Source organism: Sciurus carolinensis, chromosome 3 (assembly GCF_902686445.1).
Source record: "Sciurus carolinensis chromosome 3, mSciCar1.2, whole genome shotgun sequence".
NCBI classification, from domain to species: Eukaryota; Metazoa; Chordata; class Mammalia; order Rodentia; family Sciuridae; genus Sciurus; species Sciurus carolinensis.
The window spans coordinates 30227368-30253028 of NC_062215.1; the positions used below are offsets into that span (position 1 = coordinate 30227368).

Below are 25661 nucleotides of genomic sequence, written 5' to 3' on the forward strand. Positions count from 1 at the left end.
TATATTCTTTATCATATATACTACCAATAGCCTTAAGGTATAAAGGCATGACCAGACAAGCAAAGCTTAATTTCTTCTGCAAGGCAGGGATATTATTGTCAAGGGGATTGTAGAATGTGCAAGGTCTAGGATGTAATCAAGTGAAAATCTATACACCCAGGTACAAACAGGGTAAACAGACTGTCACATAAAATGTTTGTAAACTCAAAGGCAGAAAAAAAAAAATGCAAAGACTGCTTCTAAGATTGGTGGTATAGAAAATTATCACTCTTCCAAAAGATGACACTCCAATTCCATTCACAGTTAAAACTATGATGATCAAATGTCTAAAGTAAAATTCATGTTTCAGTCCTTTAACTGGATAAGCAAAATATGAATGATGTCAGAAAGAAATGTTTTCCCTCAAGGGCTAAAAGCATCTTCATCCAAACTGAATGCATCCTTTGGGTTAATGGAATAGGTATTCTCCAGAGTTCACATGAGGACAAAGTTTTTTAACAACTCATCTCAGAAAAGGCAGAATTATTCAAATGTGTGCAGTGACAGCTTTCATAATTATTTAATATGATAAAATAGTTCAATTTAGATTCAGAAGTTTAGTTCCTGCCTTCAACAACAGAATATTAACATTACTAATATTAACATTACTAATATCTTTAAAAATGATATCATAGATATAGGTTTTTTAAAGTCTCTTAGAGTTTAAAAGTGCTACTTTACATTAATATGTCCTCCTAGCAACCCTGTGCAATGGGTTATTTATCATTTAAAAAAGATATGAAAAAAGCAAGGCTCAAAGAATATAAATAATTTTGCTTAAGTCAGAAGCTTGGAAAGACAATGGCAAAACCCTATTGAGGTGTTCTGATCCTAAATGCTGGGTTCCTGATAAATCCTTTGAGTCAATTCAATCTAACTTTTTTTTCTCTTTTGAACTATATAAAATCATATGGTATCTTATAACTAATGACATCTGAGTTGGAAAATACCATGAGCTCTCTGAGTATTAGCTTCCTCTCTCCAAGGAGAGGGTACGGTCTTTGTAAATTTCCTCAAGGATTAAGAATGAAAGTGCTTTGAACTCTGTATATATAAGATTGTGTTTTAGAGATGTTTTAAAATTGGAATTATTGAACAAAATATGCGTTGTCTAATTTTTGTGACTTAAAAATACTCAGGATAAACCAGTAGATCGCACTGCCTCAAGGAGCTTCAGTAGTTTCAACCAGATATAAAATACCTAACTCATTGATCACGTTGGCTTTCTCAGGAGGTAGGCTTCTATATTTTCAAAATTACCACTAGTTTTCACATAAACATTAGTAGCTTGCATGCTAAATCTTTTTTGAAAGATAGATTTATGTTGTTGTGTTTTTTTTAAAGAAGCCAAATAGTGTAGTGAAAAGATCATATACTACAGGATCTGAATTCCAAATCCCCCACTTGATAGATTCTGTAAGCTCCCCAATTATCATTTTCTTCATCTGTGAAGAAGGAGATGTCAAACAACTCATAAGCTTGTGGTGAAGATTAAAGATAATGTATCCAAAGTTGCTAACTGTTTAAAATAAGGTGACTTGTGTCTGGTAGGTACTAGATATATCATCACTACTATCTTCTTCATAGTATCCACTGTTTGTTATCATTGTGTCAACGATCATTCTGTCTTTATAACCTTAAACTGTTCTCTTCCTATTCCCTGCCCCTTCTCCTTTTCTTTCTCTTTCTCTTTTTTTCTTTCTTTGAGAGAGAGCTGGAAACCTTGGACATCAGTGTAAGATTTCTACTAATATAGGTTTCTATGGTGTATCAGTGTTAAATTACTCCTGTGAGAACACCATGCACTAAATCCCCAGAAAACAATTAAAAAGTAACATTTCACTCTATCGAGGAGCAGTAAAATTTCATCTTCAGCTCAAATTTATTTAATGCTCTGCAGGTTGAAATTATATATATATATATATATATATATATATATATATATATATATATATATATAAAATACTGTATATAAAATGTGTATATATGTGTTTGTATATATGCTTCTGTCTCTTACGTGATGGCCTCAAGGATCCTCCAGAAATAGTTTTTCTAGTCTTGGCATGTGGAGACAGATACCCTACTGAATTTATGTAGAAGGTAAATACACTAAAACTGCCCCAGGGATGGAGTTCAGGTAGCCACAGTTTTCTGCAAACCTACAGATCAGATTTTCACAGGTGTTTCATCCATGTGAGGCAGGAGTAAGTCTTAGAGATAAGTGGAGATAAGTGGAGGAAGAGTTTTCCAGACAGAGAAAACAGCAAGGGGAAAGGCTGTGAGGTAGGAGCATGCCTGATGTGTTTGAGAAAAGCTCAGAAGATAACATGATAGTAGCCATTCCTTGCATCATTCAATACTCAGCCCCAGTTGTTGCCTTTTAGAAAGGCCTTTTCTCCACCTCCAGATAAATACTCTTATTTTACTTCCTGGTTGTATTCTCTTCACAGCACTTCCATTACTTTTTGTTAATGTGTTTAGTATCTATCTCTTATTAAAGTATGCATTCTCTGAGAGCAGAGATAGTGAATGTCTTGTTCAGCACAGTTAGTTAACTCCTGCTACAGTGCCTGGTATGTAGTAGGTGCTCATGGGAGAACCACATTTCATAATTGGGATTAGTAGCTAATAAATGTTTAGTATTTGATGTATAATATTTAATGCATTTATTTTAATTCATTTAGGAATGAATTTAAAACACTGAGGCACTTTATTCAGTGGACTGTCCTGTATTAACAATGATGTCCTATCTACGGTGTTAGTAAATGTGCGAGGAAACAAGCATGCTCATATAGTGCTCATAGTTGTCTCGATTCAGCTTTTTTGGAGAGCAGTCTGGCTGTGTCTCTAGGAATCTAAATGACATTTTCTTTGACCCTGTAGCTTCATTTCCACTGTGTACACAATTACTTATCTGCATGCATAAATATGCAAAAATGCCCACTTGTACATACAAACAGATGTCAAATAGTGATTTTTTTCCACAAATATTTGTTGAGTATAGAGGCCACCTCTGCTAATGTTGAGGAAGAAGTAGGTAAAACTCAGAGGAAGAACAGAGTCTACTCTTCTTTCTCGTAGATCCTATGTGGGTACCACCCACCATCTGCTGGGACTTTGTGACTAAAATATGCCCAGGGAAGCTCATGCCTGGTAATAGACCTGATAGAAGTGGAGGAAAAGCCCAGGCAACTTTTCCTGAGTGAAAGTCATGAATGTGAGTGATGACATTGTACCAGAGCCAGCCTTAGAGATGAAAATAGAAGACACCAAAGCCAAGCTAGGAGAGTGGACCTCCACCTGTGAAAGTAGGCAAAGTTCCAATGGTGCCTCCTCCAAGTAGGTCCTTCAGTAGTGCAGGCCAGCCTGTTGTGATATGGAAGCACTTCACCTGTCTCCACATCTGCTATTCTTGTGATTCTTCCAAAAGAAACTAATGAGGATGTAGTTGTTTAATTATGGACATAACCTGAATATATACCAGGCTCCTTAAATGCAAGGTTTTGTTTTGTTTTATTCGTGTTTTGCCTTAAAGTTGGATAAAAGGTGTCAGTTCTCATGTTGAGAGAATGGAATGGAATGTGACTTATGGAGTAAGAAATCCTAAAAGGCCAGTGCCACTCTATATAGTTACAATAAGAAAGAAAAGGTAGCAGTACACAAGTAAGTCAGAGAAGCTTCACAGAACTCTCTTGATGAACTTCCACATTTAACAAATGTAGAAAAGATGGACAAAGAAACAACCTAGAACTAACAAGAACTCTTAAGAGTAGTGTTGAGGAAGTTAAAGCCAGAATTAATTTAAACTACTGGAAAATATTAAAGATGATAAGAGGTACATTTGATGGAGTGATGAAAGAGAATTAGATTTTGTATATCAAAGTAACAGAGGGGAAAGGGCTTAGTAACATATAGGGCAGGTTCTTTGAGTGGTCCCCACCATCCTGTGTTCATGCCCTTGTGTGATTCCCTTCCCTGGGGCATGTTCAGGACCTGTGGTTTTCTTGGAACCAATAGAAAACAGAAAGGTGTCACAAAATACATGATTCTATTATGTAAGATTTTATTGCTTTTTTCTGGAATCTCTTACTCTTTGCTGGCCTCAAAGATATGACTGCTGTGTTGGGAAACACGAATGACAAGGAGCTGAGGGCAGTCTGTGGCCGAAGCCTTCTGTCCTTCCCCAGTCGAGCCTCAGATGAGATCGCAGCCATGCTCCACATATAGACTGAATCCTTGTGAGATCCTAAGCAGAGGACTCAGCTAAGCCACACCCAGACTCCTGACCCTTACAAACTGGGGGGTAATGTATGTGTATTGCTTTAAGCTGCTGTATGAGTAGTAGCTTGTTAAAACACAAGGGAAAGTTAATAGGATAAACTATGGTCACGTGCTTCTCTTTTCCCAGTGGGGAAATGACCTGTAGAGTAGTAAGGGTAGAATTTTCCTGGGAATAAAAAGTTCTCTTCTATCGGAATAAGAGATAGAAATATCATTCTTAGAGCTTTGAGTCAATCTTCAGATTCCTCATGAGTTATCAACACCCTCCCACCCCTTTCACTTTTCTATCTAATCAAAGGAAGTGTGAGAGAATTAGAAGAGTTCTCCTTTACAGATTCAATTAAAGACACCAGCCTCCAGAAGTGGGCAGCTGCTGTTATATTATACATGCTGTCATGAATGTTCCCCAGAGAAACAGCTCTCCCTCCTCACCACGCCATGTTGTCTCATTCAGCTAAACCTTCCCAGCACCTGTCATGGTGCTTGACACATAACTGATGCTCAGTGATTGATGAGTGAATTCCTTATTAGTCTATCTCACCCACAAAATCAACAAAAAAGAAGGAAAGTCTCCCTTCCCTACTGTGGTGCATTTCCTTCTTGGAATTATAGGAACGAAAATGCAAGTCTGATATTTATTTGTTTACAGAGAAGCAAATGAATGAACTATGAGGATACAGAAATGAGTGAATTGCTTTTTGTAAATAAAAGGACTTTTTAAATGTAATATAAATTCTGATTACTTCAGAACTCTGTTTCTTCTCAGGCTACACCATTGTGCATAGTTTTGTAGAGACACTTTCAGAGTTTGTAAATGCCAGAAGCTTAAATTGTCTGATTCCAAATGATACTGGCATAATAGACTCATTTGCTCTGTCTCTGTTCTGTATCTTCACATCACATAGAAGTACAAACCTTTTGTAACCTGACAATAATTGAAATGCCTTTATCTTTTATTCATTTTATTTTTCAGCTTCCTCCTTTTTAGACCCCCTAGTGGAAACAAAATTTAAGTATTATTCACTCCTGTTTGGTACATTGAATGATAACATAGTACCTCTTTACTAGCACTTTGTGAATCCTTTATAAATACTTTCTTATGTACATTCCTAATTGCCTTGTTGGACATTACTGGTGACAAAAAATATACACCCCAAAAATTGGCTTCTTCACATACCTATAAGTAGAAAGACTGTTTCCTTGCCTCTTCCAGATTCTAGAGCCCGCCCACATTTCTTGGCTCATGGCCCTTCCATCTTGAAAGCCAGCAATAGTCAGTTAGGAATTTGTCACATAACTTCATTCTAACACTGACTTCTATACTCAGTGTCCACTTTTAAGAATTCTCATGATTACATTGAGCCAACATGGATAATCTGTATATTTTCAGGTCAACTGAGTCCAACCTTACCTCCATCAGCAATCTTAATTCTCCGTGGCCATTTGACATACATCTCAGGTTCTGTGGATTAGGATGTGGACCTGTTTGGGGGATGTTACTCTGCCTACCACAGAGAGAAGGGAAGAAGGCTTCATGGGGAGTGATAGGCCTTGAAGGATGGATAGAGTGTGTGCTTAATGGATGGAAGTGTTTCTTGCATTCCAAATGGAAAGACAGTGACAGTGACAGGGATGGGGATAAAGTACCTGAATAAAAGATTCCAAATCTTTTATAACCTGAATAAAAGATGATTTATCTTTACTGAGATAAAGTAATTTAGTTTGCCTAGAGCTGTGTTCTGCAAACATTTTTCAGGAAAGAATCTGTTGAGTAAATATTAAAGGTTTTGCGGCCATATTGTCTTTGTCATAACTATTCAACTCGGCCATTGTAACATAAAATTAGCCATTGATGGTAAGTTAAAATGGGCTTTGGTCCAATAAGATGTTATTTGTAGGGATGGGGATAGAGCTCAGTTGGTAGAGTGCTTGCCCTGTGTTCGATCCTCAGCACCAAAAAAAAAAAAAAACAACAACAACAACAACAAAAAAAAAAAAAATTTAAACCCAGATGACAAACCACATTTGGCCCATAAACTATAACTTTTTTAAGCCCTTGCCTAGAGTATAAATCATATAAAAAAGAAATAATGGAAAATAAGTTAGGAGTCGGTCATGGGCTATCTTAAAACACCTGGCAAAATGTTCTAGAGATTTTCTTTTCATAGTACGGAGCTATTGATGTTCTTTTGAGGAAGGATCAAGTATGAGATAGCTGTGTTTCAAGAAGTTTAGTCTGGTCAGTGCCAAGGTGCAAGGTGAAGAAGAGGAAGCAGTAACATGAACAGGGAAGCTTAAACTCTACATTAGATGAGTCATGTCAAAAGGAAGGACACTGACTGGGCTCTCTGCTTTCAGACTTCTCTATACTCTGTTCTCTAGTGGTCTTTAATACATATATCAAACCAAATCACTCTGCCAGTCAAAACTGTCTAGTCACTTCACATTATACTTAAAATAAGATCAAAACTCTAGCTTGGCTTTCAAGGTCCTTCATTGACCTGCTGTCTGACGTCTTTGTCTACCACTCTTCCCCTGCTCACTGTATACCAACCATATTAATTTTTTTTTGAATAGTCCTTGTAGCATACCAAACTTATTTGCTTCTGTTCCTGTTGACTCAGCTCTTCCACCTGCCTGGAATGGCCCTCCTTCAGACATCACAAGACTCATTCTTTTATTCAGGTCTCTTCTCAAATGTCACCTTTTAAGAGTGGCTTTTCCTGACCACCTCCATCATCAGTGATTCTTGATCCTTTGCTCTTTTTACTTTTCTAATAGTATTTCTTTGCCACCTGATAGTGTATCTTCCCCACTACAATGTAAGCTCCAGGAGAGCAAGGTCCTCACTTGTCTTATTCACCATGTAGCCCCAAAATCTACTGCAGCAGTCATTCACTAAGGGTTTATTGAAGAACAAAGTCAATAACATTGTAGAAAGGAATTGCATAAGACTGAATATCAAAAAAGAAACAAGGAAGAGAAGTAAAGGAAACATTGAATTTTGGAGCCTGGGTTCCTGGAGATTGGTGGAGCTATTAAAAATCAAGGAACTTAGCAGGAAAGACAGATGTCAGAGGGAAGGAAGAAGAGTTCCATGTTAGACATACTGAGATACTGACAGAGGTCCAGAGAGAGGTTAGGAGAGAGGTCATTATTGAGATATGTTGTTTGGGGGAGGGGGCCGTTCATGTAGTTTTGAACATTGAAGCCCCAGCATTGCAGAGAAGGGGATATAATAGGAGAAGTCCTTTGTGACAGCTCAGAAGAGGAGGGACCAGATGGGGAGCAGTCAGAGTGATAGCAATAAATGATGACTAGATTATTAGGGAAAGGGTGATTCCAGGGAGGAAAAAAAAATCCAAAGGAATGATCAGCAGTAGTAAGTGCTGTTAACAAAGAACATGTGAAGAAAGGACTGACTGTGTTTATAATCATTTTCAGTAAATTGGTAAGGACAGAGATAACATTTTACTATAATACTGTTTTGATTATCAGTTCTTTATTCTACTCTTCATATGGTATTTCAGTATTTCAAAAGAACCTGTTATAAATATTATAATTTAAAAGATATGAAAAAAGATATAAAATATTTTCAAAATTTGCTAAAAGTAGATTTTAGATGCTTTTACCACACATGCATGTGCACACACACAAAGTAACTGGAAGGTGATGGGATTCCTTAATTTCACTACATATGTGTATATCAAAATATTATGTTGTACATCTGAAATGCACAGAATAAGAAATAAATTTAAAGAAATGTTTTAGAAAATTCAACTGAGTCTATACTAATCCTAAAACATGTTAAAAGTTACTTAATTTAAATAAATTCCTGCCTATGTCCAGATTTCTGTGGCTTTCTAGGGAGATGTGATCTGAGAGCTGTCAACAAACTGTCATTTAACTATATGCATAGTTTTTCTAAATTGAGATGTGCTAAGAGAAGAGGGAAAACGTTTGTTAGACTAGCAATATTTTTATTTTCTGCTAACATAAAAATGGTGTTAAATGTTATTTTTCTTATTTTTGAAAGGTTTGAAAAGAATGAATAAGCAGGAAAAATTGCTCATAATCTACCAAGAAGCAGTCATTGTTTGCATTTTGGCCTAATTGTTTCCAGTCCTTTTTTTTTTTTTTTCCTTTTTAAAGTCCATTTATGGGACTTGTCGTCATTGTTTCTGTAATGGGGGAAGCAGCATAGTGGCTCATATGTTCAAGAACAAAATTGCCTTTGTTCAGCTCCTACCTCTGTCTCTTATGAGCATCACGACCTTGGCGAGACTCATAATTTGTCCTTCGGTTTTCCCACCTGTAAAGTGTAGTCGAGTGTCCAGTGTATAAAACAGACTTGAGCCCATCCTCTTTCCACTTTCCCTAAATTTCTAGTTCGTTTTTTTCCCTCAACTGGCAGTCGTTTGGAAGTCCTTCTTTGTTTTTATCTGCCACTTTCATGGTGTTCTATAGTTTTAATATTTTTCTTATTTTTAAGTTAAATTATTTAAATGATGGTAAAGAAATCTCATTCACAGATGTAACCAAGGTTAGAAGCCACCTTTATTCCTGGAAACTAAACTAATATGAGAAACTGAGGAACCTCCTTGAGGATTCTATTTGTCTATAACGACCTCAAAGTCGCAATGCACTGTGCCCTCACATTAAAGTCAAATATGGCCTGGATCTGTTCTAAAAGAGAAAAAAAGGATAATAAACTAATTAAAGCATTTGATTGTCTGTATCTGAGTTATTATCCTAAACACCATTAACCATACACTGATAATCAAATGACTGAATGCGCTGTTAACAGTAATATGTCCTCAGGGTGCCGCATTGCCACCGTGTATGCTGTGGGGATAGAAGTGTTTCTAAGACCTGATTAAATGAACTATTTAAGTAATAGAGATTTCAAATGAGAACAGTTTCTTCTTTGGTTTATATCAGGAAAGACTTAATGTTTATTATAAGTACAGTATCTTTAAATAAAGGTGAGATTGTAAAATGTGGTCTTGTTAGCATTTTGGTTAAAATAATTGGTGAAATAACATTAATGCAGAACATGGCCATAAAAGATGGAACACCTCTCTCTTGGTTTCATGATTGAAAACAAAACTAAGCCCCGAGTTCTCTCCATGGAACAATGGGCCCTTTGGGTACAACAGTGCTATTCCCCCTGTTTCCCAGAGCCAAACTTTATTTGAAGTGTTTTCAGCACACTATTACTCTTGGAGGCTCAGAAAAAAAATAATTGAAGTACCTGTAAAATGTTTCATTAATCCAAACCTTTATTGATGGTACTATCCTAGTACCATAATGTAAGTTGTTATCTGAAGTTAGACCCCTCTGTATTGATAAGGTACTGATGAAGTTCTATGAAGTGTATTGATAAACTGTGGGTTGGAGAGTTTATAAGCAGAATCGTTCTACTGGTTTATTGTTTGGGTAGATGGCAAATTAACATTAACTTAAGGAAACAGGCTACTTTGGGTTTTTCTAAGTATCTTGCAGTAAATCAATCTCCAAAGACTTCCTTAGGAAACACATTGACCCTTTTTAAAAATATAAATGCAGTACATTGAACATAATTCTTAAACCATCTCACTTTTTTTTAGTCCAAAGATAAGAAAAATATATCAATATTAAATGTGGCTTACTATTGATTTGAAGAACAGGAAGCTTGTATGCTTCTAATCCAGCCAGTTTTGAACTTCTTTATGCGTTTTCATTTGTTCAGAGTTGAGTAAGAGGAAAGTTATATTTGTGTGGCATCTTGCCTGTGCTCTTCATCTTGAAGGGCTTTTTTGTTTAATTAACTAATTATATACTGCCTCCCAAATTGAAGTATAAATTTCGTTAATGCATTTTTCTAGATTTTTAATGATACCTTCATATTTTAAGTTTTGGAGTAGAAACCTTTGTTTTTCTCTTTAACAAAATGCATTGGCACAATTATTGCAAAATAAGCTGTTTAGAAACATACTTGAATCTCTAGCCCAGTAACAGTTTAAAATAACTCTTCAGCAGAGTTCTGCCAGTAGTGAATCTGAAGCATAGAGTTTGCAAAGGAAAGAGAATCATAGGAACATTGGTCAGGAAGTAGAGATGTCCCTGCAGCACAGTTTTTAAATTTACAGTCCAAGATTCAAGTGTGAGCCGGGCACAGTAGTACAGTCATGCTGTAATCCCCGCAGCTTGGGTGGCTGAGACAGGAGGATCTTGAGTTCAAAGCCATCCCGGGCAAAAGTGAGACGATAAGCAACTCAGTGAGACCCTGTCTCTAAATTTAAAAAATACAAAATAGGGCTGGGAATATGGCTGAGTGGTTGAGTGCCCCTGAGTTCAATCCCTAGTATCCTCTAAAACAAAAAAAAAAAAAAAAAAAGATTCAAGTCTGAACTAAATTTGACTGATCAGACATGATTCTTGTGCTAGCTTTAACCATAGTCGTAAATGATAGAAATGCTTACTTTTCTTTCAGTTCTTTTCTGAATCGTTGACGAAGGTTTTAGTTTAGCTTGAGTCTCCTTTCTTAGTCTTAGTGACCCAATATAGGTGAAAAAATGAACTCCATGAAATTATGCTTTGTTTGTTTATATTTCAACTGAAATATCTGAGCTACTTTGTATGTCTCAGGACCAAAAAGTTTAGTGAAACATTTTGATAAAAATATTTTCTGAAATGTTCAAAGGAGATATTGTCGTTTCCCAAAGACCTAATAAATTCACGTTGCTGTAGAGCATGTTTTCATTTGGGAATAGAACTTAAATATTTTATTTTTAAAATGATTTGTTGGTGTTTGTGTTATTTCTGAAGACCCTTAGTACCTAATCATTGCATGAAGATATGTTTATCATGATATCACATTGAGAAAATCATGTCGACAGCAAATCTGCAGGAACACAGGAGCAGCTCCCTTTTCTGTGTAAGTGCCATTTTGCCTTGTGACCTGCCCATGCTACAAAATCTTAATTGGTATTTAAAGCAGTTTTGAGACTTCCAGGTAAAAGATTTCCCAGAAGCACAGCTTTTATCATCCACCTTCTGTCTAGTGGTTACCCTTAGTACAGACTGACTATAAGCTTCCTTGTGTGCATTGGTAACATGTAAAGCTGTGAAGAAGTCAAAAAGGACCATTATTGCCATAACCAGCTGTCTTGCAGGTTAACCAAATGTAATGACAAAGCAGATAATTGTTAATTGTTGCTTAAACATGATTTTTCTTGAGTGGTAAGTAAAAAAGAAAAGAAAAAGCCTTCATGCTCTCCTCTTATAGCAATGCTCTGTTATATGACCTAGATTTCAAATCTCTGTAGTGTTTCCTGTAGAAAACCAATGTATTCCCTCTCTGCACACCTACTGCCGATGATAAAATATGAGTCAGCTACATAGAGGTACTTTCTGTGTACGGTTTTTAGTCAAAGCATTTATTAATGAAAAACAATACATAATGCTGTTCTACTACAGACAAGTTCATAAGCTAAGAGTAACTAAGGATCTGTTGAGAGAGAAGTTTCTCAGGAGGTAAATATTTAAAGACTCACTCCTAAGTTGTTTTATTAAAATAATAATATACTTTTATGTATACATAAAGAAGTTTCTCATTTCTGTATCTGATGTCATCTTGAAATTCTTGGTAGGCAGCATTTCCTACCCCTTTAATTTGATCTTGTAGTAAACAAATATTTTTGGTCAACTTCTCTTCAAAGAATCTTTTCTGCTATTGTAATCTATATAATCTAGTTTGTTTTTTTTAATGGGCATTCACGCTCTAGAAAGCAAGCAACTGTCCAATTCTGTTATATGTCAAATGAATGATATAACAATTTTATCCTTTCTTCTTGGTTCAGCCCTTAATGCAAATGAGACTAACCGAATTTTTTCTGTAGCCCATTTATCTTTGATGATGACCAATGATCTTAGGCAATGATTATGCTATAATGTTACCATTAAGAAATCAGATCATCTTCATATCTTTCACTGAGCACATGCCTCTCACACTCTAACTTGACTAACACAGGTCTCATTGAGGAATTCTGTGTCTTAAAATAATGCAGATATATCCAAATCAACTATGCTGATAGTAAAAAAATATATCAGCTGTATCTCAATAATATCAAACCTATTTTATAAGTAAAATATTGACTCATCTAACTATTTCTAAAGGTATAGGCGTTTACATTATAGGCAAACATTAAACTATATATAGGTGTTTACATTATAGGCAAAACAAGTGAATGATTGAATGTTTTTGTTTTGTGTTTAAATTGTTGCCGTAGTCTCAGAGTATTACTGTAAAGCATTCTCCTTTAGTATCTGTTCTCTCCCCCGATCATATCACTTCTCTCCTTCCTTTTCTCTTTTCCTTTCTTCAGCAGAGATTGAGTTCCTTCTATGTGTACATTGAGTGGGGAATAAAACAAACATGTTCTTCCCAGAACATACACTTAGTAGGGATTGAATATTTTTAAAGTTTAATTATATAATTATAAATTTTGGTAAGTCTTCTAAACAGTAAGATAAAATGCTATTTATATTCAACATGTTTGAGGACCTACTATAATTCAGGTATTTTGCTAAGCTCACGATGAAATTGGAGTTAGAGATAGAACTCATTCTCCATTTCTGCTGATGGATGGGATCTGCACAAGCTCTAGGGCTCTGTGTCTGGGAAGTGTTGCAACTCCCATTGGTGGACTGTGCCTTCCAGTGTTGCAGCAGACCCCAGCAGCTCACCATGAATTTCTTCTTTCTGGGTTCTCATCTAACAAGTTTGAAGAACGAAATCCAAGAAACCAGAGTTAGTGAGTGTAAGAAAGATTTATTTAAATGTGCCTACAAACAAAACTCCCATAGGGCGAGAGCGGGCCCAGCGTGGTTGCCCATGGAGTGTGCTAGTCTACAAATTTATATAGCACTTCAGTTAATGCTGTTGGTTCAAACTCATGCTAAACAGTGTTTGAAAAAAGAACCAATGCTATTGTTCCAAAGTTTTGCTAATTAGGGTTTGAAAAAGTACTATCACCAGAATCCCATTCAGGTTTGCCTTGCTTCCATTTTCTCCCAGCATCTCAAAGAAGCCAGCGGTTGAAGTCTTGGACTCTTGAGTTAGAGTGTGTGTGTGTGCGCTGGTGAGGGAAGGGGGAGCTGCCGCACCAAGTGGCACCAGTGTCTGCACTGGGCCAGGCTGAGCCATGTGAGATGACAGATCAGTGCACCTTGACTCACCAGGCGATGGTCCGCCCCACCACAGGCCCACTGAGCCTCAGGCCCATGCAGGTATGGCAGGCTCCACACGGAGGCAGCCCTTGCTTGCCACCTGTGCTCCAACCTGCCCCGGGGCTGCCCTATACTGCTCCATTCTTTCCACTGCCGCTTCTTGGCAGGGACCAGTGGGCTGACCATTCAGCTTGGCAGCCAAGCCATATCAGTGATACACAGGGATGGATGAAATGGACATGATAAGCTCTACCCTCACAGAACTTATGGTTTAATCAGGGAAAACAAACAAACAAAACAGTGAATATTTCCTTTCAAACTGATGAAACACTGTTGCCATAGTGCACGTTTTACTCTGATAGAAATGGGAAGAACAGGGATAGCCTTTCTGGCGAGATTTAAATCCAGACTTGAAAGATGAGCAAGAGCCAACCTTCTGAGTTAAGTAGGGAGCTTTCCAGGCCAAGGCAAAGAGCTGCCTACTCAAAGAAATGGAAGGAAGCCAGAATATACTTGCTTAGTGAGATGGGGAAGATTGCAGGAAGGCTCAGCTTTTGAGAAATAAATCAAAACTTAATTTGAGGGAAATTTAAGTGTAAGTTGCCTATGAAATATCTAAATGGAGATGTTTATTCCAATCTGGAGTCAGAAGCTGGACTGGGGAAAGAAATCTGCGAATCCTCAGCACACATGTGGTTTTGAAAGCTAGGAAAGCGATGAGATCACCTCGAGTGAAGGGCAGCCAGAGACAAGAAGGGGTTCTGAGACCGAACCCTGGAACACTTAGCTGCCTTAGAGAAGGAACGCGACTAAAAAGGAATGGTCAGAAAGAAGGAAAACGGGGCAAATGTAGTATTATGGGAACCAGAAAAAACTTAATGGTTTTAAAAGCATATGCTTTTCAATAGTTCATTAATTTTTTTCTTCCTTCCTTTCTTCCTTTCTTTTGTAAAATCATTTTCTCCAAAAAGCGAAAAATCTCTTAACCAATCTCTATTTTTAATTCCTGGCCAGCTTAGCCAAATCATCCATTTTATCTGAAGCTTACTGATGCCCGTGGGCAACGTCTGCTTATGTCTGTGTCTACTAAGCTTCTCCCTTCGTCGTCCCTTGGCCTGAGCACTGCTGCCAGTTAAAATATCGTATTTGTTCCTAAAACAATTAATACTAGTTATAGTTGTCGCTATAAGTCAGTTATATAATTCACAACTTGGTGAAATATGACTGTGAAAAGTCATTTTCACAAAAAATAACTTGAATAACTTAGAGAGATCTGATAATGGTGAGTTAAAATACTGTTGATCAGATGTGAGGGAGTCATTTGGAAAGACTAGATGAAAATTATAAAAAGTTTTCTGCTCCTGACTATTTCACAACTATTCTTAATTCTCAGTCCACTTTAAAGAAACCAAAACTGGAAATGGCAGCTGATACATTTTGAGTGTGGTTTGTGCAAAAGCAATAATTCAGAACCCTAATCAGATGTCTAGTCAAAAAATGAAAGATTTGGGCCTAATGAAGGGAATATATTTTATACATTTTAATTCTAAAAATTGGTAAATATATAAAATTATATCTATGTGTACACAGTAGACATACATTTAGACAAATATCTTTGGATATTTTCAATTTTCTAAGTATATGGATATTTTATTTCTATGCCTAGCCTTCTATTTCTTTGCTTTCATTGCACTGTTAACTCTTTTAAATGTTTTAGATTTCACATCAAATAATCAACATTAAAGTTGGTTTTATTGTTTAAAATCAACATTAAAGTTGATTTTATTGTTAACACATAATCACAGTTTAGATTACAAAAGTATATTTTTTCAAGTAGAAACATGATTTAAAGGGTTTTCCCCTTATTTTCTGAAATTCCCATGACAATTAATTTCAGACCTTTCCCACAATGCTCAGAGTATGTGACAAAGAGTAATTTTTAACACTGTCTTTCACATATCAGTTCTTGTTCTATAAATTTTGCTGCAAGCATTTGATTTTTATCAGTAATACTTTCAAATTAAAATTTCATATCTAATAGATTGTCAGTGACCCATGTGGGGTGACAGATAAGCCCACCACGACCCCTATAAAATGGATAGGTAATAAGACAGAGGACAATAGAAGACAGTGGGGGGTAGAAAGGAAGTTTAAGATTTCCAGAGTCTATAAATTAGATTCTCAGAGTAGGCTTGATTAATTGGATTTTAAACACAGGCTTTTGCATATTCACACAAATCTGATAACCAAAGACAATGTTCATGGTCCCTACTTATGAAGAGTACATGCAAGTCTGTGTGCTGTTTAGGAGACAGCTTCCTGCCACAGACTTGTGTAAGTGCTCTGAAGCATGATAGTTATATCTAGCATCAGAAGTTTAAGTCTCAGGCCCTCCGAAAGAAAGAATGAAAAGATGAATTTTGTCTCAGTTATGAGCGTGATCTTGAACAATTAGATCTATCTAAAATATGAGGTTCTTAGTTTCCCATCACTATATTTAAAAGCCTGGAGAAATCATAAAAGACTCTTACCAGATGAAAAAATAAATTTATGAACTCCTTTTTCTATGGCTGCTGCTGGGCATTGAACATTTGTGCAGTAAGCAAATGTCAAGGAGGTACATTGGAGATAGCCTTGCTGTGTTCACCTAGCCAAGTGCTCTGGTACAGAACTGCGTCTCCTTCAGGAAGGATGCCTTTCTGTGTTTCTACAGAAGAACCACAGCCCTCCAAGCTCCATGCCCTCACAGTGGCATCCGCTCACTGGAGGTACTATTTTCCAGCCCCGGTGTGCAGAGGGAGTGCCCTTTCCAACCCATACCAGAAACATACCTAGCTTTTAAGTCACCATACCAGTGTCCTTATTTTACACATTAGTCTTCCCTTCCATTTCCTTCCATGCAACACTAATAGTCTGACTAAATGAAAGAAAAGAAATCAATATCCAATTCGAAAAATGATCTTTTGGAACCTTCTGTGTCTGAGGAAGATTTAGTACCCTCAAGGAGCTAGCAGTCTATCAGAAGATAGGAATAGAATAATTGTGCAAATTATCATAATGTAAAGTTTAAGATATTAAGTATTTTGTGAATGGCATAAAGTGCTAATAACTCAGAGGAATAATGAGAAAAATTATTTTTAAAAGAGGAAAGTGTTTATAGAGAATGAAACATAGAGTATGGTAGTGATAGAACCAAAGGGAGGTGGGGGAGAATGGAAAATAAAGGAAAACTGTCAAAACTTAAAAGCACAAAAAGAGGTATGAGACACATGATAAAAACAGATTCCTCATCATTTATGCCATTATTAGCAACCAAGGTCTTAAGAAAATATCTCCACATGAATTATTAACTATATGCCCATTTGTCCCCAAGATCTTAGACATACTCATCTTGACAAACCCGGTAACTTTAATGTCCTAATCAACCTTCACCACTCACTGTTGTCTTCTGGCAGACTTTGTGTTCTTGCCTTAGCCAGTCTATGGTAGAAACTGAAAGTCTAACAGTTGCTTTCTCAGAGTTTCTACATCTGAAAGTGATCACACACAACTGTTCTGGACCATGAGATGTGAAACCAAGTCTGCTTCGAAACTTCTTTGAAAACTTATCTGATGGATAAGGACATTAATTGATGAAGCTGGCACTACCTCTGTTTCCTTTCTTCGTGCCTTCCACATGAATATGATGCCTGTAGCTTCAGGGGCTTTCTTGCAACCCAGGTGAAAAGTATAAGAATGAACCACCTGTATACAAAGGATCCTAGAGTATAAAGATGAACAGACTCTGGGACCCTAACGGTATTGTTGGGCAACTTCCAAGCTCCTAAAAACTAAGCATCTGTTTGTTTGCCCAGCAAGTTAGCTTATCTGTTACTTTTACCTGAAAACATTCCTAACTAACATTTCACATGTTTTCCAATTTAACCTCTACAAAGATCCATATATTTATCAACTCAGTTATATGCAAGTTTTACTTTGTTTTAAAACTCTTACAAACTTAAATGACTTTACAATTTATGCAGACCTCTACTTAAGTTTTGTATTCTATCCCCTCTTTATTTTGAGATCATAGTAATCTTTACAACAACAAACCTATCTTTTGAACATAACTTTATTTTTTTTCTTTTTTTAAATTTATTTTTATTGTAAACAAATGGGATACATGTTGTTTCTGTTTGTACATGAAGTAAAGGCATACCATTTGTGTAATCATACATTTACATATGGTAATGGTGTTTGATTCATTCTGTTATTTTTTTCCTTCCCCCCACCCCTCCCACCCCTCTTATCCCTCTATACAGTCCCTCCTTCCTCCATTCTTGCCTCCCTCCCACCCCCCATTATGTGTCATCATCTGCTTATCAGCGAGATCATTCATCCTTTGGTTTTTTGAGATTAGCTTATCTCACTTAGCATGATATTCTCCAATTTCATCCATAATTTTATCATTCTTCATTGCAGAGTAATATTCCATTGTATATATATATATAATATTCCATTATATATATATATATATATATATATATATATATATATATATATACATACCACAGCTTTGTTTTTTTGTTTTGTTTTGTTTTGTTTTTTGGTACTGGGGATCGAACCCAGGGCCTTGTGCTTGCGAGGCGAGCACTTTACCAACTGAGCTATCTCCCCAGCCCCATACCACAGTTTCTTTATCCATTCATCAATTGAGGGGCATCTAGGTTGGTTCCACAATCTGGCTATTGTGAACTGAGCAGCTATGAACATTGATGTGGCTGCATCTCTGTAGTATGCTGATTTTTAAGTCCTTTGGGTATAGGCCAAGGAGTGGGATAGCTGGGTCAAATGGTGGTTCCATTCCAAGCTTTCTGAGGAATCTCCACACTGCTTTTCAGAGTGGCTGCACTAATTTGCAACCCCACCAGCAATGTATGAGTGTACCTTTCTCCCCACATCCTCACCAACACCTACTGTTGCTTGTATTCTTGATAATTGCCATTCTAATTAGAGTGAGATGAAATCTTAGGGTAGTTTTGATTTGCATTTCTCTTATTACTAGAGATGTTGAACATTTTTTTATATATTTGTTGATTGCTTGTAGATCTTCTTCTGTGAAGTGTCTATTCATTTCCTTAGCCCATTTGTTGATTGGATTATTTGTATTCTTGGTGTAGAGTTTTTTGTGTTCTTTATATATTCTGGAAATTAGCGCTCTATCTGAAGTATGATTGGCAAAGATTTTCTCCCACTCTGTAGGCTCTCTCTTCACATTACTGATAGTTTCCTTTGCTGAGAGAAAGCTGTTTAGTTTGAATCTATCCCAGTTATTGATTTTATTTCTTGTGCTACGGGAGTCGTGTTAAGAAAGTCTGATCCTAAGCCGACATATTGAAGATTTGGACCTACTTTTTCTTCTATAAGATGAAGGGTCTCTGGTCTGATTCCAAGGTCCTTGATCCATTTTGAGTTGAATTTTGTGCAGTGTGAGAGATATGGGTTTAGTTTCATTCTGTTGCATATGGTTTTCCAGTTTTCCCAGCACCATTTGTTGAAGAGGCTATCTTTTCTCCATTGCATATTTTTGGCACCTTTGTCTAGTATGAGAAAGTTGTATTTATTTGGGTTTGTGTCCATGTCCTCTATTCCATACCATTGATCTTCCTGTCTATTTTGGTGCCAATATCATGCCGTTTTTGTTACTATTGCTTTGTAGTATAGTTGAAGTTCTGGTATTGCGATACCCCCTGTTTGATTCTTCCTGCTAAGGATTGCTTTAGCTATTCTGGGTTTCTTATTCTTCCAGATGAATTTCATGATTGCTTGCTCTATTTCTGTAAGGTACATCATTGGGATTTTAATTGGAATTGCATTGAATCTGTACAGCACTTTTGGTAGTATGGCCATTTTGACAATGTTAATCCTGCCTATCCAAGAACATGGGAGATCTTTCCATCTTCTAAGGTTTTCCTCAATTTCTTTCTTCAGTGTTTTGTAGTTTTCATTGTAGAGATCTTTTACCTCTTTGGTTAGATTGATGCCCAAGTATTTTAATTTTTTGAGGCTATTGCAAATGGAGTTGTTTTCCTCATTTCTCTTTCAGCTGTTGAATGTAACTTTAAATAAACTTAATTCTAGCCTACTTTGGAGTCATCCTAACATAGAGAAGGACAAGAGGCCAATCCTTAACTGAGATTTGATTGACCTCTTGATAAATCTTAAAGCATTTTATTTCTGAAGCTGATCTTTGCCTCTTTTTTGAAGGATCATTCTATAAAGTTCTCATTGTTTCCAGAGCCTGTCTGAACATCAGTTAATGTAATACAACATTACATCTGAAACGGGAATCAAACAGAAAGGCTAAAAGTGTTCTTAACTTCCTTTCTGAATGTTTCACCTTTTTAAAAACCCTCCAGACAATATTGATTTGAAAAGAAAACTGAAAATAAGTCTTAACTCTTGTAATGTGAATACTCAACAAACCACTCTTGAACATTTATTATGCACCAAAGCCTAAGATGTGTACCAGACAGTGATAAAGATAGATAAGTTGTGGTCATTGTTCTCAAGGAACCCTTGTTTTCCATGGTAGAGTGCTAATGCTGTGATAGAAACTGGTACAAATCATAGACGTACCATAGAAGAGGAGAAGGCTAACTCCTGCCAGCTTCTTCTACCAAAACTAATTGAGAAAGGATGCATAGGGGGGAGGTATTTAAGCTGGTACTGGAGTCATGCAGAAGTGTACAAAGCCAGTGAGAAAAGAGTAACTCTAGTCAGAGTTAATTCCCTATATTAACTAAGCATACTAAAATGTTAAATTATAAGGAATTATTCCTTTAAAAGAAAAACTTCTAAAGTTATGAATTACAAATATTTTATCCAGTTGTTAAAGTATATCCTTTTTTCATTGAGAAGGGTGCTGGGACTGGACATTAAACCCAGGGCTTTGTCCACTAAAATGTCTTTAAAGAACATTACCTCAAATCAAAGTATATTTGAAAGTAAGAAACCAATTATTTCTTAATTAGACTATCTCTTTCAACATTTCACTAATTCTTTCACATTTATGGGAGTTTATATTCCTTGTGTTTATAATTGTCATTCCTCCTCTTTTCCTGTTATCGTTGATTAAAGCAGATACACAATTAAAAAAAAAAAAAAAGTTTGCCCAAACTCTAATCCCAAACCTTACATTGCCCAAAGAATCTCAAAATACAGTCTAGTATTTAGATAACCTCCTGCCAAAGTACTTTTAATATCAGGATCCCCCAAAATCGCAATTCTTCTTTTTATTCAGTCATTTGTTAAGGTAATCAAGTAAAGGGGAAAGGAACGTTTTGGGGCCTTACCATATGGCAATATAAAGTTAAGGGAAGTTTTGGCATAATTGGTACCCGACTTGCTTAGGATGACTCTACATCAGTCAAACCAGACCAATATGTAGAAATACAAATTGGCTCTATAAAATTGCTTGTAAGTATTTTATCCTGAATTAGCACTAATTATTGTCACTGGTCAGATGAGAGGTAACTGTTATATTTCTTAACTTCTTATGATATTGAAGATATAGAAGAACTATACGAATTTTACTAACTGTTGCCAGATAAAGAAAAAGGATAAAAGAGAGTTGGAATGTAGAAATGAAATATGCTGACCTAATTTGCCATAACAGACTGCCTACCTACAAAAATAAACAGCAGTGAACATAAGAAAAGGAGTGATAAAAGGTTGAAATGAGAAATAAGACTCAAAATTCTAGTGAATAATATCCTCCTAACTGTACATAACACTTCTCTATTTCTACTAATACCTTTAATTTGATAAAGATGATTGCCACTTCAAGTCTAGATTGGGCTGACTTAGGTTGGTATGAGGATATGACAAGAAGACCCCAGGTCAGTCATCATATAAAGATCTTACTAAGCCAAGTTAGGTAAAAAGGGCAGTGGCCCCATGGTATGAGACAGAAGTGGCAGCTGTGAGGGAAGAGGCAGTATGGTGGAGGTCCAAATGATAGGGCATGCTAAGGAGTCAGAAGGTGTGAAAATCTAAAGGCGAGCAGATCAGGATGCTTAGTCTGCAAAAAGGGATATGCATTCATATCTTACTTTGGCATGGTGCCTGTTTGCAAGCTGTCTTGGAAGGCATTACTCTTTAAAGACATTTTCAGAATAGACTATGATATTTACTAATAACCATAAGCAGTTTAAAAATAGGAAATACAAGAAGATGAAATTGTTTAGAAACACCATTTACCCTCTAGATTCACAACAGATTTTGCTCAGTGCTGAATTCACCTCAAAACAAGTTTTGTTGTTGTTGTTGTTTTTTCTTAACTGCACTGATTGATAGATTTTATTATTTTTTCCTTTTTTTCTGACAGACAAATCATAAATTTATTGAAGGAGAAAATAATGGTTTGTAAAGTAGAATATAAAGCAGAGTAGATGGGGGAGACTCTACGCCCTCAGATTTTATTTTTCTAAGTTCATACTCTTTTAAAGAATATCAGTTTACCTTTGTATAGTCAGGCTGAAGTAATTCTGTCAGGTAAGCTGGTTTAACTTTTTATAGCTGAATCAGTCACTCAGATTGCCATAACCAAATACTTGAGAGGCTTAAACAACAGAAATTTATTTCTCACAGTTCTGCAAGTTTAGAAGTCCAGGATCAAGGGGTTGGCAAGATAGGTTTATGTATACTGTAGACCTCTTCCCTTGTCTTGCAGGAGACACCATCTTGATGTGCACTCACATGGCTTTGTGGGTGCATGACATGGGAAAGAACAAGAAAGCTCTATAGTGTCCTATATTTTAAGGACACTAATCCTATGGAATCAGGGCTCTACCCTTTATGATCTCATTTAATCTCAGTATTTCCTCAGAAGCCTCATCTATATCTACAAATGCTGCCATAGGGCATGAATTTGGGGCAGGAATTGGAGAAGGGGACATTCAGTCCATAACAATAGCTAATGGTTAAGCAGGCAGTAATTAATAATTGAGAGGTAGTACACAGTTTATATTTGAAGGAGAGGTCTTAGTGCAGTAATTTACACTTTGCACAGAAGCTGCTCATTCTCCGTATTACAGAACGGCATAGTAGATATTCCGTAGAGTAGAATTTAGATTGCTATCTTTCCCTATAATTGACTCTACATTAAGCTCTTTAACCTCTTTTGGTATCAATCTTCAATTTATGACATTATAGAATTTGAGTAGAGGATTTCTAAGATCTCTTTCCTCTCAAAAACTCTATACTTCCGAGAGTTCCACTTTAATATGACTGAGTAAGCTCCTGACACACTAATCATCCTGCAGAAGCCAATTATAACCTGGACAAAATAGAAAAGACAAGCACCAAAACCTGTGGAAAGCGAATAAAAGCTGGCAGATTCTGGTATTGGTCAAAATTTAATAGAGGAACCCAACATGGAATAAGTTTTCTGTTTGTTCCACTCATAGGTTGACAGCAGGACCCAGGACTGGGACTACAGGGTGAGGCAAGCAGTGCACCCAGGGTGCCTTCTATTTAAAGGGACAGTCGGTCTCTGCTGCTGACCATGCACTTTCATGAACCTGAAGTTGAGTGCCTCTTTACATTTTGTTCCCTGGACACCTTGCTTACCTCAACCCACTCCATTGCCCTGGCAGGACCCATGGTGTGGGAAAACTCTGAAAACCTGCGTCTTTCTGACCTACAAGTGCAAATAACCCAGCCAAGGGGGAGACAAAAACTGAACTAAGATTTAAGCTGGTGCCCAAGAGATAGAGCAGAAGGAAAATATCAGTACTCTTCAGAGTAACATACCAGAATCCAGAGTTTCTACAATATAGCAGTCATAATTTCAAGAATACTGTCCAAAAATACTCAGTGTGAAAGGAAACAGAAAAATATTGCTTCTTCTCAAAATAACAGGGGTCAACCCAAAACAGTCCAGATGTTAGAATAAGGACTTTAAAGTGCTTGTTATAACTGTGTGCAATGAGGTAAAGGAAACATGCTCATAATGAATAGAAAAATAGAAAGATAAATGAAGAAATAGGGACAATGTTTTTAAAGTAAATGGAAATTCTAAGAGTAAAAAATATAATGTCTTTTAAAAGTCAAAAGTATGTCTGCTTGTGGGTGATGGTGGTAGAAATCAACATGAAAGGGATCTTTCTGAGATGATGGTAATGTCCTCTGTCTTGGTAGGGATTTGGGTTACATAGGTGTAAGTATTTATGAAAATTCAGCATGTGCACACATAAGATTTATGTAACTCAAGTTGGGTGTGGTTGTGCATGCGTGTGATCCCACACTTCAGAAGCTGAGGTAGGAGGATCACTTGAACTTAGGATTTTGAGATCAGCCTGGCAATATAGAAAGACCTTGTTGGGGTGGGGGGGAAGGAAATCCTTTTTTGTATTTCATTGTATGCAAATTGTACATCCAAAGAAAAAAATTCTGGACAGACTTCCCACCTGAAGGAATTTCTAAGTCAGAGTCCTGTTGACAACTGGATAGAGATTCTGGTACATAACTATTATGTTTGAAATTCTTAAAACATGGTTATTGAATGACCATATTAAATACTGGTGAGTATTCCGCACAGAAGGAACAGTATCGAGCAAAGTACAGAGAAAAAGAAGTCAGTAATGAGTTCCAGAATACACTATAAGTGGGATTGGGTTTTGAACATGAAGATGAAGAGGAAGATATAGCCATTTGTTAAAGTGCTTTTTTTTTAAATGGTGTTACTTATACTGCAACTGCAATAGATACCCTCCTGCTTTCAAAACTTGAGATGTAATTCACACACAATAAAATGTAAGTATTCAGTTCAGTGAGTTTTGACAAATGTACGCAGCTCTATAACACTACCATAGTTATATTCTAAAAGACTGTTGTCGCCTCACAACTTCCTCATGTGCTGCGTGTGATCGCCCCTTTTCCCATGCAGCCACTGACCTGCTTTGTATCACTGTAGTTTTGCCTTTTTTTAAGGTTTGTACAAACAGATTTTAAGTATCTGTCTTCTTCCACTTAGTACAGAGCTTTTGAGATTCATCCTTGCTGTGTGTCAATAGCATTAGTACGGCTGCATGGTATTCCATTGTATTATGCCACAATTTATCCTCATGCCAAATGATGGTTTTTTCGGTTGTTTTCAGTTCGAGGCTAATATGAGTAAAACTGAAATGAACATTCAGGCAGTTTGTGTATATGTGTTTTGAATGATCTCGAATGCCATATTATGAATTTTTACATTTTTTTAAAGTAATCATAGAGAGCTGATGTCTTTGCAGAAGAGAAAAGGCAAAGTTTGATTCACTTTTATTTGAGTTTATAACTCTTTAATCAATATTGAGTTGATCTGACTTTGTAGAAGCTGTTTTTTTTAAATACCTCTGTGAAGATGTTTTTGTTGCTTTCCTTTAAATCACTGTAAATTACTTTCAATAAAACTTCAAAAAAAATCTTAAAGGCAAATGTTTGAGGCAAGTTTTGTTTTTATGATATTCTCAAAGTTTACCTGAAAGTAATGCGAGATCATTAACAGATTCCAGATTTTTTAATGGTTTTTTTAATTTAAAAGGTGAAGACATTAACAGCAAAATGCTGTATGGATTAGAAACTGGGATTGCTTAGAGTTGAGGCATCTATTCTCAGGGTGAGAAATAACAGTGATCTTGCTTCAATTCATCTGCTCTGTGATGATTTGCGTATTGGTCCTCCACCACCCTGTTGTCAAAATCCACAAATAGCAGTTGTGCAAATATTTGTGAAAAAGTTCCCCTGCTGAGTACAAAGATCTTATAACAACAGTAAATGTTCTGATACGTGCAAGATTCACTGTACTATCAGTCTTCATGGGAGGCTAATTTCTGCAGTTGGTCTACAGGCATTCATAGGGTCCCCACTATGTGTGAGGCACTGTTCTGAATTTGGGCCCACAAGACCTTGGTTAGTGGGCCCTCAACAAATGTGAGTAGGAAAAGTGTTGGGTGAAGTTTCTGGCAGCTCCAGGGTCTCAATAGGTAGAGAGCAAAGGGCACTGCTGGGAATATTCAGCAGGTTACTGGACTGGGCACGTGTGAGGGAGATTTTGAGCAGCTGTATGAGGGATAACTTGGTTGAGATTACAAGTCAGACTGAAA

The 25661-nt window shown here is 36.6% G+C and overlaps 1 protein-coding gene across 8 annotated transcripts in view; it reads left to right on the forward strand.

Moving 5' to 3' along the window:
- The window catches only part of Stxbp4 (syntaxin binding protein 4), a 173853-nt gene that overhangs the window by 105886 nt on the left and 42306 nt on the right, over window positions 1–25661 (forward strand). The window contains exon 17 of one of the 8 annotated variants that reach the window (XM_047545249.1): window positions 22983–24740. The exons of 6 other annotated variants lie outside the window; for them this stretch is intronic. In XM_047545249.1, coding sequence (XP_047401205.1) covers window positions 22983–22987 — 5 coding nt within the window. In that variant the 3' untranslated portion in view covers window positions 22988–24740. Of the gene's footprint in view, window positions 1–5710; window positions 5911–22982; window positions 24741–25661 lie in introns of those variants that run through there. One more of the 8 variants, XM_047545247.1, reaches the window with a different exon arrangement.